This window comes from Calliphora vicina, chromosome 4 (assembly GCF_958450345.1).
Source record: "Calliphora vicina chromosome 4, idCalVici1.1, whole genome shotgun sequence".
NCBI classification, from domain to species: Eukaryota; Metazoa; Arthropoda; class Insecta; order Diptera; family Calliphoridae; genus Calliphora; species Calliphora vicina.
The window spans coordinates 22,813,143-22,829,828 of NC_088783.1; the positions used below are offsets into that span (position 1 = coordinate 22,813,143).

The 16,686-nt window shown below is 30.0% G+C and overlaps 1 protein-coding gene across 2 annotated transcripts in view; it reads left to right on the forward strand.

Moving 5' to 3' along the window:
• The window catches only part of centrocortin (cerebellar degeneration-related protein 2-like), a 113,167-nt gene extending 96,775 nt beyond the window's left edge, over positions 1-16,392 (forward strand). For both annotated transcript variants that reach the window (XM_065508118.1, XM_065508117.1), the window contains exons 2-7: positions 9,556-9,668; positions 10,398-10,546; positions 10,634-11,097; positions 11,174-11,273; positions 11,362-11,557; positions 13,770-16,392. In XM_065508118.1, coding sequence (XP_065364190.1) covers positions 9,556-9,668; positions 10,398-10,546; positions 10,634-11,097; positions 11,174-11,273; positions 11,362-11,557; positions 13,770-15,182 — 2,435 coding nt within the window. In that variant the 3' untranslated portion in view covers positions 15,183-16,392. The remainder of the gene's footprint in view (positions 1-9,555; positions 9,669-10,397; positions 10,547-10,633; positions 11,098-11,173; positions 11,274-11,361; positions 11,558-13,769) is intronic.
• The last annotated feature ends 294 nt before the right edge of the window (positions 16,393-16,686 follow it).

Sequence of the window (16,686 nt, forward strand, 5' to 3'; positions counted from 1 at the left end):
GTTTGAACATTAAATTTGCACGCGTGGCACATCATCCACATTAGCTGAACAACAAACAAACAAGTCTTGAACGTAAAGCCAAAACATACATCTAAATTAGCCAGACATCTGGACAGTCGTTTGCAAAAATGAAGGTTTAATACATTAAAACAAGTGTCATTATCATTGAAAGGCAACACAACACAGCGGAACAACAACAGTATGTACGCTGCACTACTGCACTAACTATTACAACATGCTGTGGCAATTATTGGCTACACGATTGTCTTTCTGTTTGTTGTTGTTATTGCGAGCTTAACAATGCCTGAGTAAAAGTACGTGAATGTTTGAAATACAATTGCAAGGCGGTTTTTTGTTGATACTTTTAAGAATTTCAAAAAAAAAAACAGACGTTTGCAAACAATTTTGTCGAAGTATTTTTTTATTTTTTTAAATAGCATCATTAAAACATTTTAAATTTTTGAATGTCAAAATGTCTTTATAATGTTATTAAAGTGTATATTAAAGGCAGGATAACGTTTGCAGCATTTATATAGCCACACATTAATAACACTGCCGCGAAGGACCAACAAATGACATATTAGGGTGGCCCTTAATAAACAAAAGTTAGATTTTTGCCAGTCTCCCCCCTAGTTTGGTGAACATTTGTAAAAAAATTATCCTGAAAAAAATTTTGCGAAAACGGTTGGGGTTAAGACGAGATTCATTTACAAGTGGATAAAATGCAACACCAATCGCCATTAAGGGTTAATTTCAATTTTTCTGCTGTTATTATGACCATAGAGAACATAGAGCGGAAACTCAAAAAAAAACTCAAAAAAAAATTACTCTAAAAAGTTACACATTTTTACTAATACATTCTCACCACTTAGGTTTTTGACAACTGAGTTAGGTCTTTGACAGGAGAGTTTCCGCTCTATGTGTTTTCTCTATGATTATAACTACTAGACTTCATGTTATATTTTTCTAAAGTTTCATCAAAATCGGCCCAAAAATATATAACATTTCGCTATCTTTCCATGAGAAATTCCAAATATTGAAAAATTTGAACTTTGACCTTCACGATTTAAGGTTTAACGTTTTCCAATTATAGTAGAACTTTCAGAGTATATTCAGAATTATCTGCAATATAATAGTCTGAATAGTTTTTACTTAAAATTCATAACAGTAAGGAAATTGAGCTCATTCGCCAAAATATGGCAAATTAATTTGTTTTTCTCGAAAATTGCAAAATTTAAATCGCAGGTACGGAAAAGCTATAAGAGATATTTTCATAATTTTTTTCTTATTTTTATTTCCTACTATTTGACCCGAAAATTGCAAAATTTAAATCGCAGGTACGGAAAAGCTATAAGAGATATTTTCATAATTTTTTTCTTATTTTTATTTCCTACTATTTGACCCGCCCGTTCGGTAGCATTTACTAATGTTAGTTCTTCAAGTTTCTCCAACCCACATACACCTGCCTATTCTTATTTATTTGCAAATAAAATATCTCAATTTGTACTGCATACTTTAGGGAGCTTTTTTATTACAGTTGGCTGGACTCAATAAAATTCCGAGTTTTACCCGGATTTTTTTAATTTTTTTCTTTACAAACCATCTCCTCAAAATTTCGAATCGAATAAAAAAAAATCTGCCAAATCGCTCCAGCCGTTCTCACGTGATGACATTACATACATGGACCATTTCATTTATATACCCTTCACCTTCGTGAGAAGGGTATATATAAGTTTGTCATTCCGTTTGTAATTTCTACATTTTTCATTTCCGACCTTATAAAGTATATATATTCTGAATCCTTATAGATAGCGGAGTCGATTAAGCCATGTCCTTCTGTCTGTCCGTCTGTTAGTTGAAATCAATTTTCTGAAAACCCCAGATATCTTCGGGATCAAAATCTTCAATAAATCTGTCAGACATGCTTTCGAGAAGTTTGCAAAATCCGTCCATAAATAACGGAGATTGAGCAAAAAACCGGGACAACCTCGATTTTTGACCTATTTTTTATCTATATATGGATTACTAAGTCATTAATATAGACAATATGGATATCTAATGATAGATATTTCAAAGTCCATTGCAACGATGTAGATAAGGCTATAATAAGTTGGACCTACAATGGGTCAAAATCGGGAAAAAATATTTTTTGACTCGAATTTTTTTTCATCAAAAAATTTTTTTTGTCATAAAAAAATTTGAAAAAAACTTTTTTTTAAAAAAAATTAAAAAACAATTTCAAAAAAAAATATAAATTTTGTTTACCTAAAAATATTTAAAAAAAAAATTATTTTAAAGTATAATTTGGTGAAGGGTATATAATATATCTCTCTTACTTGTTAAATATATAGATTATATTCTCAATAAATCCCAAATGAGTTGATCAAAAAATTCTGAAATTTGTTTAACAAAATTTTTAAAAATTTGAAAATGGAGTTTTGAAACTATATTTTTACAAAAATTGAAAAAAATGCATATTTCCCCTTGTGAATGTATCTCAAAATTTCAGTGGGTTTGCGTGCGTGTGTTTTGTTTTTGCTACAATAACAAAACACATGTAAAATGTACACTCAAAGTACTACACGCTTATAAGCAAATACAATTTGCTGAAAACGAGCGAATTCACTTAATTGTGAATAAATTTTTTTACGGTTGATATCTCATTTTGTTCCTATTACATGTGGCTTTGCGATAAAGCAATAAATCTAAACAATTTCTGCCGTTTTTGATTTTTCATGATTTTTTTAAAACAAAAAAATTTGATATTTTCACATAATAAAATATATATTTTGCTTCAATTTGTTATTATAACTCCGAAACTACTGAGCCGATTAAAACGCAATATATATATGAAAATTTGTAAATAACATGGGGAAAATGTTTTCAAAATTCAATCAATCGAAAGAAGAACATTAACTTCTCATTATTATGTAAATCAAACCAAAAAAAATTAAAATTTTGTGAAAATGGGCGAATTCACTTAATTGTGAATAAATTCGAAAAGAATCAATCGATTTTTATGATCGATATCTCATATTATTATGTGGGTTGGCGATAAAGCAATAAACCTGAGCAATTTCTGCCGTTTTTCATGAGTTTTTTAAAACACAAAAATTTTCTATTTTCATGTAAAAAAATATATATTTTGCTTCAATTTGTTATTATAACTCCGAAACTACTGAGCTGATTAAAACGAAATTAAACCGATTAAAGGCTATGTAAATCTGAACTTGTCTAAGTTTATTTTAATAATATCGGACTAACCCTTTTTGAGTTATGATAAATTATGTTGAGAAAAGTCTAAAAAAATTCACAATTTTACAAAAAAAAAATAAAAAAAGAACTTGACATAGAATTGAAAATTTGGACCATATTTGTACTACTGGAACCACAATACATAAAAATTGTGTAGTGGTTGAAAAAGCCTCTAAACTTTTTTCGATTTTGTTGCCTTGTGTAATTAAGTGAGAATAAATGACAGATATGTACCCTTCAAAATGATAAATAAGTTATTAAATTTTGCAAATCCTGTATTTTTAAGTCATACACCCAATATTAAATAGGTCAATGCTAATTCAAAGTCATTAAATGACACAAATTTTAAACTATTTCAAATACATATAGTAAACTGCTTCATCACTTAATAGCCACCCAACTTAATCAACTAAATAAATTGCAACTAACAACATTTGTAAGTTGAAGAATTAGTTTGAATTTAAACTGAATTAATTATCTAATTAAAATAAACATAAATCAGTTAAAATAACAAGCAAACAAAATACTTTATTTAACATGATGCAATCATCACTCTTAACAAAATCGTTTGCAAATTATTAAAAACAATTTTTAACAAATTTCTATTTGAAAAATAAAAATGTGTAATTTAATTTGAAAAATGACTTAATGAGCAGATAAAATAAATAAACAGACAAACCAACGACATGTGGCCAAAGTTTTCTAATGCAAACAAAATTAAATAAAACATTAAGATAAACAATTAATTTTAGTAAAAGATGAAAATGAAAACAAAAACATGACAACTTGATTGACAATTAATGTGGCAAATTAACAAATAAAAGTTAAATAAAGTAACAAGCAATCATGGATGCGTAAAGCAATGCAGAGCTGGTTAATTTATATAACTAAAGCAAAATATCCAAGTAAATTTTAAAAATAAGACATCATTATGGAAGAGTTGTAAAGAAGTTAAAGTTGTTGCCAAGTCATTATAAATTTATATGCATAAACAGGCAATAAACAAATGTTAACTGCTGTCAACCATTTGTGTAATCTCAACAAGAAATTTTCATTGCAGCTGCAGCTTGATTTGATTTCAAGAAAAAGACAAACAATTTGGATTTTCCTATATTGTGAAAAAAACAATATTTTATTTGTATATTTTAGTAATTTGAAATAATATAAATTCGGTTTGTTGGAAATTGGTCTGAATAATAGATTCGGTTCTGAGAATAAAATGTAAGTCTGCCTATAATGATTTTCATGATCATAAAAAAATTATAAAATTCTCTTGTGTTTACTCACTTTTGAGGCTGTGTGCAGATCTTAGCTTTGGAACGAGTATCATTCTCCCATATATTGTTAACATAACCAAGCTATATTTGTAGAAGAAACCATAACTCGGCCCACCCTGTTTTACTACAGTTTGATCTTTAATTCGTAGCGATCGATTTCTCTCTACCTAAGATTCTCAACAACAAACAGCTACTGTTGACAGCTTTAGCATAAAGATGTTTCTCATTTAGGGTCGTTATTAGACTGATTCTAAGTAATGCATAAGGTATATAGTAGTCATTGAAATGTGTTGGCGGCATTTTATTACCAACATCATAACTTACGACTTAATTACTTTAAATTTCTTGCTAAATAAAATAAATATCATGTGAATTCTTTCACGTAGCAAAAGTTTACAAAATCTTTGAAAAAAATTACAAGAAATTCAATTATAATTTCAAATGTAAGCAATTTTAGCAAGTGTGAGATCCATTAAAAAAGCAACAAATATAAAGAACTTTGTAAAATAAAAACCTTATAAATTATTAAAATAATTAAATGAAAATTTTTACATGGAATTTTATTAACTTACACAAATGCTCTTTGTAATAATTTCGAAAGTAAAAATTCTAAATTAAAATTGTTTAAACACGCACGTCTTTTAAATTCTTTAATTCTACAAACAAGTATGTTGCATGATTTTACTTAATTTATTAAAATTCCAAAATTTTTTCTTAAAAATAAACTATGTGATTCTGTTAGTTTTTTTACTTAATTCAGACATATTGTTAGATAAAATAAATGTAAATGTAAATAATAAAAATCATGTTCACATTTTACACAATTATTGTACTCGTAACTAGTTATTCTTAATAACTTGTTCACTTTAAAGTGGAAAATTTACTTAATAATTAAATATACAATATGTTCTCATATCTATTTGTTTGCGTAGTTTATCCATAATAATACATTTTGACGTCTCACGTAAATACCAATTAAAGTACTTTAATCGCTTAATATTTACATTAAATTAAAATATTATTAACCTTTGCTTAAGGAATAATTTAAGATTTTCAAATTTAATAAGATTTTTAAAACAAAATTTTATTGTGCAACAAACAAAATCAGGTTTTTATACATGTGAAAGAAATAAAATTATTTTCCAAATTTAAACAATACTTGATTAATGTTATTTGCAATTTTTGATAGTAGTGATTCATTTTTTTTTTTTCAAAATAAAATTTTATTGATTGCTTTTGTTGCTTTTTTATATTCACAGTATTGATAGTTTTCTAAGCTCATTGCTTTAGATGTGTCAATATTATGCGTTGAATTGCTAACCGGAAGCTATGAATAGAATTGATCAAGATTTATATTGAATAGTGTTTAAGAACTAAAAATAAAAGCAAACGAAATTAATAAATTGTTGCATTATGATAATCAAACGTTTTTATACCCTACACCACAATAGTGGAGAGGGTATAATGCGTTTGTGCAGATGTTTGTAACGACCAAAAATATTAGTGTAACACCCACCTTAAAGTATACCGATCGACTTAGAATCACTTTCTGAGTCGATTAAACGATGTCCGTCCGTCCGTCTGGCTGGCTGGCAATGTAAAGCTTGTGCGCAGAGTACAGGTCGCAATTTTAAAGATATGTCGTTCAAATTTGGTACATATTATTTTTTCGGCACAAGGACCAAGCCTATTGAAACTGGATGAAATCGTTCCATTATTTCACCTAGCCCCCATACAAATGTCCTTCCGAAATTAGACTTTATCGGTCATAAATGTTTTATTTATATATGTATCTCCACAAATTCCGCTCCAAATAAGTTTTATATATACAAAATTCATGTCACCAAATTTTATTACGATCAGTTCATAATTAGTCATAGCTCCCATATAGACCCGCTTCCGAAAATCGCTTTAACGTGCATAAATCGCTTAAAAATGTTGGCATACTCACAAAATTCAACATAGTACACTTTCATATAGACATAAATCACACGACCTAATTTCATGGTGATCGGCCCATAATTGGTCATAGCTCCCATATAAGGCCCACTTCCAAAAATCAATCAAAAATATAAATTATTGAAATTTTAAAAGAAAAATGTTTATGCTCTTTTACTTAGTGTAGGGTATTATATAGTCGGGCTTGACCGACCATATTTTCTTACTTGTTTTATTTTTTTTTTGAAAAATATCTTGATAATTTTTATTATTATTCTAAAGACGAAATCTTCCTCGATTATAGAGTTTCGTTATCAAATTTCTTGTCAAATTAATTTTTTACATTTAATTTGTGGATTTTAAATTAACCATTTCAGGAAAAATTTTCTCAGAATATTAGTCCCAGAACAAACTCTGTGGGTTCAGCAATAATAGTTCACTATTTCGCCATTCATTATTTCGACATTTTTTCTTAAAGTTAGCTCATTCGATTACGAACATTTTGCAACGTAAAATAATTTTGATTTTAACAAATCAATAGATGTAGCCATTTTCATTAGATTTTTAATTTTTTTTAGTAGTGATCGAAAAAAATATGCAGGGGTTTTCATGTTTTGTTGGAGTCCATAGAGTACGGAAATATTTTTAGTTTTTCTCGATCACTTCCTTTTAGTGAAATAACGGTATTCTTAAAGTTAAAAATTGAAGACATCATAAATAAATATTTATCTTTTAACCAGATTTGTAAAAATTGGTTGGAAAATGAAAATAAATATTCTATAGCCTCACGATCAACTTAGAGCGTGAAGAAAATGGAAATTTGTGGAAAAAAGTGCGTTTTTGAGAAACTAAATTATGTATCTTTTCATTAAAAGAAACAAGTTTAAAATCAATTTCAAACCAACATACATATTTATGATTTCACTACATTTGATAATAAAAAAGTACTAAACGCAGTGTACGAGAAAAACTATGAGTCGTTCCAAACTATAAGAACCCCTGATTATTTTTGGTGTAGCAAAATTTCCCTGGAACATTTTTAGAATTTGCTACAAAATCACTAGTTCTAGAACGGCTATAATCGGAGTCATTACAGATACTTTGATAACATCCATAGAACTAGTGTCTGTTCTGTGGAACTGTATGGAGTTTTATAGGAACTAGTTACACATTGATTCGAGAATATTTAGTTATAAAGAACACAAACTAAGTAGTACCGAAAAAACTATTTAACATTTTTGTTGTTTAATAAATAAAATTTATTGGAAATTTGGAATATCTGATGCCTTTGCAACGGATTTGTAATTGATTAATCAAATGAATTTGGTATGTCAAAAAAAAACTGAAATATTGTGTTAACCTTAAACAAATACAAGGAATCTTCTGCCAAAATTTTTCAAAAGGATTTTATGGTGGGCATTTTTAAAATTAAATTTAATGAACGACATATGGATTCCAAAGCTTTTTTCTATGGAATATAAATCCAGAAAACTATTTGTATTATAAAATTTAAACAAAAATTCCTTATCTGTTCTTCGGAACTAGCTACAGATGTTTACAGTTGTAACTTCTAGAAGCGTTCTTAAAAAGGGGAGATGGCTAATTAGTGCTTCCGCAAAACTAGCTCTGAGGGTGACAAATTCATGAAAAATTCATTGCTTACAGAACCATTCCAAGGAAAGGATACTGATAAATTCACTGAAAGTAATGGTTGGGGGGTAAACTAGTTCCTATGCGCATTTCACTGGAAACCTTATCCCAAAATCTTTAGATAAGCGTATCAGTATTACAGACACTCAACCTTTACTTGTAAAACTATCTAAGCTTATACAAAACAGCAGAAATAAACAGTTTATTTTTTTTTTACATTCCCGACTACAATTGGTTGACTTTTTTGCGACTCGGACTGTAGTTTTAAAAATGTTTCAGTATTCGATTTAAGACTTGAAACTGTACTCGCGTAATTCGCGAGATGATCATTTGACTGAAATTTTCTTTAATAAGTAAATATCAGTGATTGACAGTGATCCAATTCTATTTTATTCGACAGAATATTCGGTTTCGTCTACTAATCAGTCATGATTTGTCGAACACAGTACAACGCTTTCACCTCTACGAAAGATGTAACTCCATATAAGTCGCTTCTTCACATCTAGAAACACATTGATATTGCAATTTTATTTAGAAGATTGGGGATAAAAAGAAGTCATTCAATTAAAATCTGGTTTTAATTTCGCTATCGAAATTATAAAAAATGTACTAGAATTCTTATAATCTGATATAAGAAAATTACGATCAATATTAGTTGGTCGCGAATGCGTTAATTCGTTTTCTGATCTAAATATTTTAAAAATGTTTAACTTCAAATTCAACGCAAATTTCAAATAATGTTTTTAAGAACAATTTAAACAAGAAAACTATTTTCAAGATTGTTATGTTAAAGTCATTTAACAATACATTATTAAAATTCAAACTTCTTAAAACTGTACCTTTTGCATATGTCATCATTAAGTACTTTCCCATTAAACTAGGATTTTTTTATTAGTTTATGCCAAAATATTATTTTTAGAACAATTTTTATGACTACCTGTTTAATCCTAGGCAAATTTTATAGATGTGTTTTGCATATGCCAAATAAAGCCCTTTTCCGCGAATAATTTTCATGATGCTAAACCAATTACCTGATTAAAGGACAGCCAGCTGCAATAGAAATAATAAACTACCTGTAGGTCATTATTTTTATGTTAGAGAAAAGGAAAAATTTGAGTATAAAACCTTTTGGTTGGGCATTGAAAGGACACAGTCTAGTCTAACGCTTCGTTACGATCGTACTAACTAAACAATTCTAAACAAAATCTACAGTAAAACTGTTTAATTTGAAACTTATACAAACAAATTTGAAAAACCTAAAACTTTGTGAAAATGGTGAACATTAATGTTAATTTCCAACAACTTGAAAAAGACATTGAGAATTTCAGTTCGGTAGATGAACGTAAGTTTTATGGAAAAGTGATAATTTGAAAATTAAAATATTTTATTTAAAAAAGTGATTTTACTAATATTTTTATTTTTCAAATCTTTTTAGATCTTCAATTGGCTGCTGAATTGGGTAAAACTTTACTGGAACGCAACAAAGAATTGGAAACTCTGCTAAAGGATCACAAACATACAATTGAGGAACAAGAACAGGAAATTGTGGTATGTATATTTATTTAGTTTTAAAATGATAAGTGATTAAAGATCCTGTTTAGTAATTTGTTGCATATGAAAATTATGTGATTTGCTGCAGTTTGCATTATTAACTCTTTTGAATTGTTAAGAAAATGGCGCCAAGATCAATTAATGATCGTTAGAGTTCAATGCTTTTGTAGATCACTATTACAAAACCATACAAATTCATAAAAGTCTATATAAAGAAAACTATTGGTTTTTTCTTCTATTTTTTTGTGTTACTTTGTGCTTAACTTTTACCATTTGAAATTGTTTTGGTTATACCTGATTGGTTTTACAGAGAGAGAGAGACACAATTTGGTCTTCTTTTTACCATATGCAGAACATCCAAATTCCATAATCAAAGAAATAAGATCTTGTTGCAACACTTTGCAACTCTAGCAATCAAGCATAAAATCTTTAACCCTTTAAATTACACAAAGAATGAGAAAGAGACAAAAAATGGGTCAGTTAACAAATTGAAATAGTTTATTATAAAACAAACGAATTTATTTGTTTTCATTAAACGTTTAAAATTCTAATTTTATCTGTTGGCATTTAGCAGCATTTAATTGGTTTGTGACCCCATCTAAATAAAATCAAAGAGTGTGTATGCAACTGCAATTTCTTATCTCGTGATCAATCATGCATAAACTATTTTAACATTTTACACAAAATCTAATTAATTTCTTTATTTTGTTTTATTTCTAAAATTAGTATTTGAAAAAGCATACCACTGCGTTGCGGGAAGTAAACGATTCTCGTTTAAAGGTCTATGAACAATTGGAAGTCGGTATACAAGATTTGGAGCGTGCCAACCATCGCTTGCTCGTTGAGAATACCGCCGATAAAAAGCATATAAAAACGTGAGTTTCTTTTTTTTCATTCTTTAAGGTGAATAATGAACAATTTATTTATATTTATTTCTTGTTTGTTTCTTTTTTCATTTAAAGGCTTGGTCATAATATCGAGACTTTGGAAGCACGCTGTGAAGAACTGACTAAACAATTAGATGAATGCCGTCAATCTTTGACCTTTGAGAGACGCAAAAATGAACGTCTCTTGGCGGAGAAAAGCAAGCAGGGCTGTGATGCCAATGGTGTTAAATTGAAACCCACTTTGAATTCGGATTCGAACAATTCACCCTCAGATACCCAGCAAATGGGTTACGATGCCAATACTACCGCCCCAGAAAACTGTAGCTATGCTTTTGCCACTCCTTCTCCTAAGAACAATGCCAACTCGACGGGTATTAGTGGAATTGATGGTGATAGTTCGTTTGACTTGAGCATGGTGTGTGGTCAAGAGGGCAATGATGAAATCATAAAATTGGTTAGTGATCTAGAGACCACCAAAAGGGCTTTTATGTGTGAACAACAAAGATGTGGTGAATTGGAGGAACAATTGGTGTCAATAAGTAAGTGTTTTAAAAACCTAGTTTAATTAAATTTCTGATTTTTATTAATTTGTTTTTTAAATTTTCTCCAAATTAGTTCAAGAAAATCAATCTTTACAAAGTCGTATTGCTCAAACAAGTGCCACCGAGGAAATGAAATCCATGCATGATGAATTATCTATATTAGATGAAGTGCGGTAAGTTTTAAATTATATTTAACATGATTAAAAACAATTTAAACTAATTTATTGAATTTTTCTCTCCCTCTTTCTTCTTTCTCTTTAGGCAAGGTCAAATGTGCAGTCGTTGTTTGCGCTCTATGGATGATCGCCTCATGATTAATGATGAACAATCCTCGTTGGCACCCACCGAGGAATGTGAGGAAGATGAAGAGCGCAGTTTGCTGGACTTGGAAGGCAATCGTGATGATAATGCCAGTGAACATTCACAGGCAGCCTACCGCAGCAGCATGTCCATTAAGGTGAGAAATTGTTTCTATTTTAAAACACTGCTGTTTGGCTTATTACGAGGCTGATTGAATAATAATAATGTTTCATTTCCATTCAACTACTGCCATACCAAAACTCATTTCATTATCGAGCACTCACTCATAGTTCCTAATTTTTTGTATTTACTGTGAATTTAATGTGTACATTCTCTAAAATATTTGTAATTTAAACGTCTACTCACTCACTTTACATCTAAAACCACAAGTATTAAGTATTATTAAATAGCATTTCAGTTTCATATTGTGGCTAATTCCATGAAAAACAAAACAAACAAAAAATCATTTTTTGGTGGTCTATTTGGCTTTATTTGTAAGGAAAATAACTCCAGCCTTGATAACTTTTAATGTGTTTGTAGTTTATGTTAAATCTGTGTGTGTTTTTGTCTGGAAAGAGAAACTAACTCTAATAATGTCTTCTAACTGTTGCTGTTAATTTATCCACACACCGTTTCCGTTTCCACTACTTTAATGTTTCCTTTTGCAAATCAAACTCAAAACAACAACCCAACACCATGATTTTTTTCTCTACCTTTTTTATTTTCTTATTTTTTCTTATATTTATAATTTTATTAGGCTAAAAAGCAAGTAACTGCTACAGCTACTTGTCCGATTTGTTCAAATATCAACACAAAGTACCTGCATGAACAAATACCCATAACTCTAGATACGGTTTTGTTAGATCTTTGGCAGAAAACCGTTAAACGTTTCAGTCTAATGACATGGGTGGCGAAAATGCTGCAATGGCCGGCCATAGTTATAAGTCGTATGATCAGTTCCATACCCGACGATGAAGACTTTTCATTACTATTCTGACATGACAAACTAAAACATAAAACAAACGAAAGTGTTAATTTTTTTTGAGTGCATTTTTAGTTTAACTTTTTGTTGTACTTACCCAGATTTTTTTTGTTTGTTTGTTATTTGTTTAATCTGCTGAATTTAACTTGTATTAACATTCCATGTCAAAGAATGCTTTTATTTAGGGTCACAAATCTTAAAGAACTTACAAAAAAGACAAAATAACGTTTTAAACGTTTTAATTAATAATCTTTCTTTTTGACATTTTAAATGTGCCAAGACTTTTTTTTTATATTTATACATAAATATTAGACTAATTTTTATAGTTTTATAACAGTGTGTTTGTGTGGATAATTTATTATATTATTAAATAGTGTTAAAAAAACAACAAAATATTATTTATATTGTCTTAGTTAAGTAAGTAAAATCATGGAAAAACATTAAGACAATCTTCCAAAATCCTTAAAAAAAAACAGTTTGATCTTGCCAATTTCATCATAAATCTCATCCTCTTTCCATTATTTTCATTACTAACCACACACACTGTTTTTAAAAGTAACTGACCTTACTAAATTCCATACCAACTACTCTACCCACTCTAACTATCGTTTCGATATATCATTTAATATTAGAAGTATTAATTTACCTTTACCATATCGGTATTTTTCTCCATTTTACTAAAACTGGAAATTATTCCCATTACTGTTCTCTAACTGATCTCACTGCTCCGCTCATTTCATTTTGTATTTTGTTATTTCAAATTTTTTAACAAAATCTCATTAAATTTTCTATTAAATAGAAATCCTCCAAATCCCTTTTCCCATTCCTTGTCCTCTCTCTCTAGTCTTAATTGTTTTTCTTACAATTTTTTTTTTGTTTGTTAATATTGTTGTATTTAATTTGTTTAACAAATCTTGTTTAAAAAAAAAATTAATAATGAGGGTTTTTTGTGTGATATTTAAGTTTTTGTTTATAAGTTTAATAAATTTTCTTTGAATTTGAGTGAATGATTTTAATTTTTGTTCGCTGAACAAAAAGGCATGATTTTAAAGTTTGTATTTAATTATAATTTTTGTTATAAATTATTATTTATGCATTATTTTAAAGCTCTTTAACTCTCTATTATATATATCTCTATTCAACACACTATCTCTGACTCTCTTTGAACTCTCTCTCATTTATACAACAATCTCTAAGTATACAATACTCCTCCACCAAAAACAAATCAAGCAAAGTTAGCAAATGAACATTGTTAATTTAATTATTTAAATTTTTTTTATTACACCTCATGCCATATTTGCCGCTCTCTCTCTCTTTATTTGAAAAAAACAAAACAAAAAAAAAATCATCTCTAAAACTCAAAACCAATTATGCCCATAATTTCCAGGTTACGCCACAACATCCCGATTCTTTGGATTTGAATATACCAGGTAGTCCCAATCCCTATCGTGATTTGGTGGAAAAATATGAAGCCTTATTGGAGGTGCAACGTTCATCGATTGCTCGCAAAAATAATCACATTGCTATGGGTGGTAATGGTGGTGGTGTTGGCATGTCTTTGGCCGAAGAATTCCAGTCATCCGGTGAGTTTGCTCAAACTCAAAAGCTCATGTTCCAGGCGGCACATGGTGAAAATAGCGGTAATTGTAATGCCTCCAACAATGGCGATGCTGCCAGCAGTTGCAATGGCAGCATGAACAATGACTCCAACAATTCAAATACCAAAAATGATAAAAATCGTGGTCGCACTCCAACGGAATTCTCTGAAGCGGAAACCTCCTCTTCAGGCTTCTCGGATGAGACCAGCAACAAGGGCACCCAAACTGATGAAAGACCCGGCTATTTCCTATGTTCCATTGGTGATGGTGAAGACTGTACTATTAGCATTTATGATGATGTCAGCCCAATTGATTCACGCTTCCGCAACCGTCCTGAGTACCGGGAATTGTTTAAGGAAATCTTTGCCGTACTCAAGAAGGCTGCCGAAAACAAAGAAGAGGGCGACAAGTTACCTTTGCTGGATGATACTCATCCCAATGGCGTAACAGCTCAAAAAGTGCCACCTGTAACTCCTGCCAATGAAGAATTGCCGGTTGATTTTGCCGATGATGCTCAAAGTGTTATATCCTCGGCCGTTTCGGAACAGTCCTTTGCCATGTCTGAGTGCATTACCAAATTAGAACGCAAAACAGCCAAAAAACACATCATTGAGAAGAATCAGGAAAACAAGCCTCCCATGGCCGCCTCCGTTGCTCAACTGTCGTCGCCTAGTGGCAAGCAAATTGTAGAGAATGGTCGCATATTGACACCCTTAAAGCGGGAACCTTTGGACTATTTGGCCGTTGGTGTAGGTATTAAGAAGAAGAATCGTCGCAAGAATCGCAACTTCTCCAGTGATCGCTCTGAGTCTCCTTTGGCTTTGCCAACACCACCGCGCATCTTTGTGGCCAGCGGCAAGAAACGCAAAGAGGTGCGTCCCTATGTAGAGTCACCTATGGCTGCCACCCCAGATCCCTACAACACGCCCGGTTCATCGCGTGGTGGCTCTCGAGGTGCTCCCAAATATGAATGGAATGGTAATTCCATGATCATTTATAATCGTTCTGCCCGAGGACGTAGCGCCACGGGTGAAGTTGATGTATCGAACATACCCTATCGGCCCAGTACTGTATCCCAAGATTTGCACAAACTAAAGAAACTTGACTTGTCATATGCGGAAGTCTTAAGACGTGCTGACGCCTGCAAACAACATCATCATTCTCAACAGCAGCAACAAAGACGAAGGAATCATCGTCACTAAATTAACGAACAACAACAAAGAAATCTTAAAACAAAACCCCCCCCAGTGTAATCAAGAAAACATAAGTAGTCTTCATAAATTTAAGTACGTGTCTTTGACGGCTCTCCCCCCACCCACTCTTAATGATCACTAAAGACACCCACTCTCTCATTTGATTGTTTATAATATTCAAATTTGTATAATTTAAAATTTAGATGTAACTGCCCCCAAAAAGCAAAACAACAAAACAAAAAACCAGCCCGATCAAGAGAAACCAAGTACATAATATTAAGAATTATTCATCTGCCATTGAAGCTGAATCTCTCAGTTGTTTCATATTCTCCCTTCCCCTCTTCTTAAAAACTTTATTTATCCTTTTACCTAATTTTTTTTTATTCATTTAACTCCCTCCTCCTGATTATGTAATTATTATTATTATGATTTCCATCAAATTTTATTTACAATTTTAAATTGTTTCTTTTTTTAGAAAAAAAGCGTAGCTACGTTTAAATTTAGTTTTTTTTTTTTCAAAAAATTATATTTTTTAAAAAAATGTCCTTTTTACTTTGAAAACTTTAACAAATCAAACATTTAATTTTAAGTGCATATGTATCGCAAAGAGTTTTATTTTTGATAATTGTGGGCTTAGCGCACAATCCGCATTATTTCTTTTTTAAAGTTTACAAACAAAAAAAGTTAATTTTTTTAGTATATTTTATTTGTATTTGCTTTAATTTTTTTTAATTATAATTTTTTATTTTGTAAATAGTATGAGTTTAAAACCAAATTTCTTTAAGTCTTAAATCAACGAATTCTGTTTTTTGTATTGTGTATGAGTAAATAATCCCTCTTCATTATCTCCCATTTAATTTAAAACAAAATTTAACTAAAAATCTTGCAAAGTAATTTAAACAACAACAAAATACTTATAGTCGACTTGAAAAAATATCTAATAATAAAAACAACCAATAACTTTTAAAAATGTTTATTTAAATTTTAACCAACTTATTAATTATTATATTTAAACAACTTTGGCTGAAACGTATGTTAGATAAAGTGTTTTCACAAACATTTTATCTTGTGAAACACAGAATTTTTACTTGATTTGAATTAAGATACAATTAACTAACTAAAAAATAATACAAAACAACAAAACAAACAAATACACATAATGAACAGTATAGTATGTACTCAAAATAAAACAAAAACATTGAATTATTGAAAAAAAAAACACATTGAATTTTTATTGAACATCTCTTTTGGTAAGTATCTAAAAATTAAATTTAAACTATTCTCAAAATAACACATAATTATTTGAAAATTATAAATATGTACTTACAATACTATAAGACATAAAGCGCCTTCCAAACTTTGACAGTTGATAGCGGCCATATTGTTTTTGTCTGCCGAAATGGCTGTCATTTATTGAGTTGTTTTGCCAATCATCATGGACGTGCAAATCACCGTCAACGAGGAGCGCTATAGGTCGATGATTCCCAACCTCTTTTGGCCTGAATTGGATAAA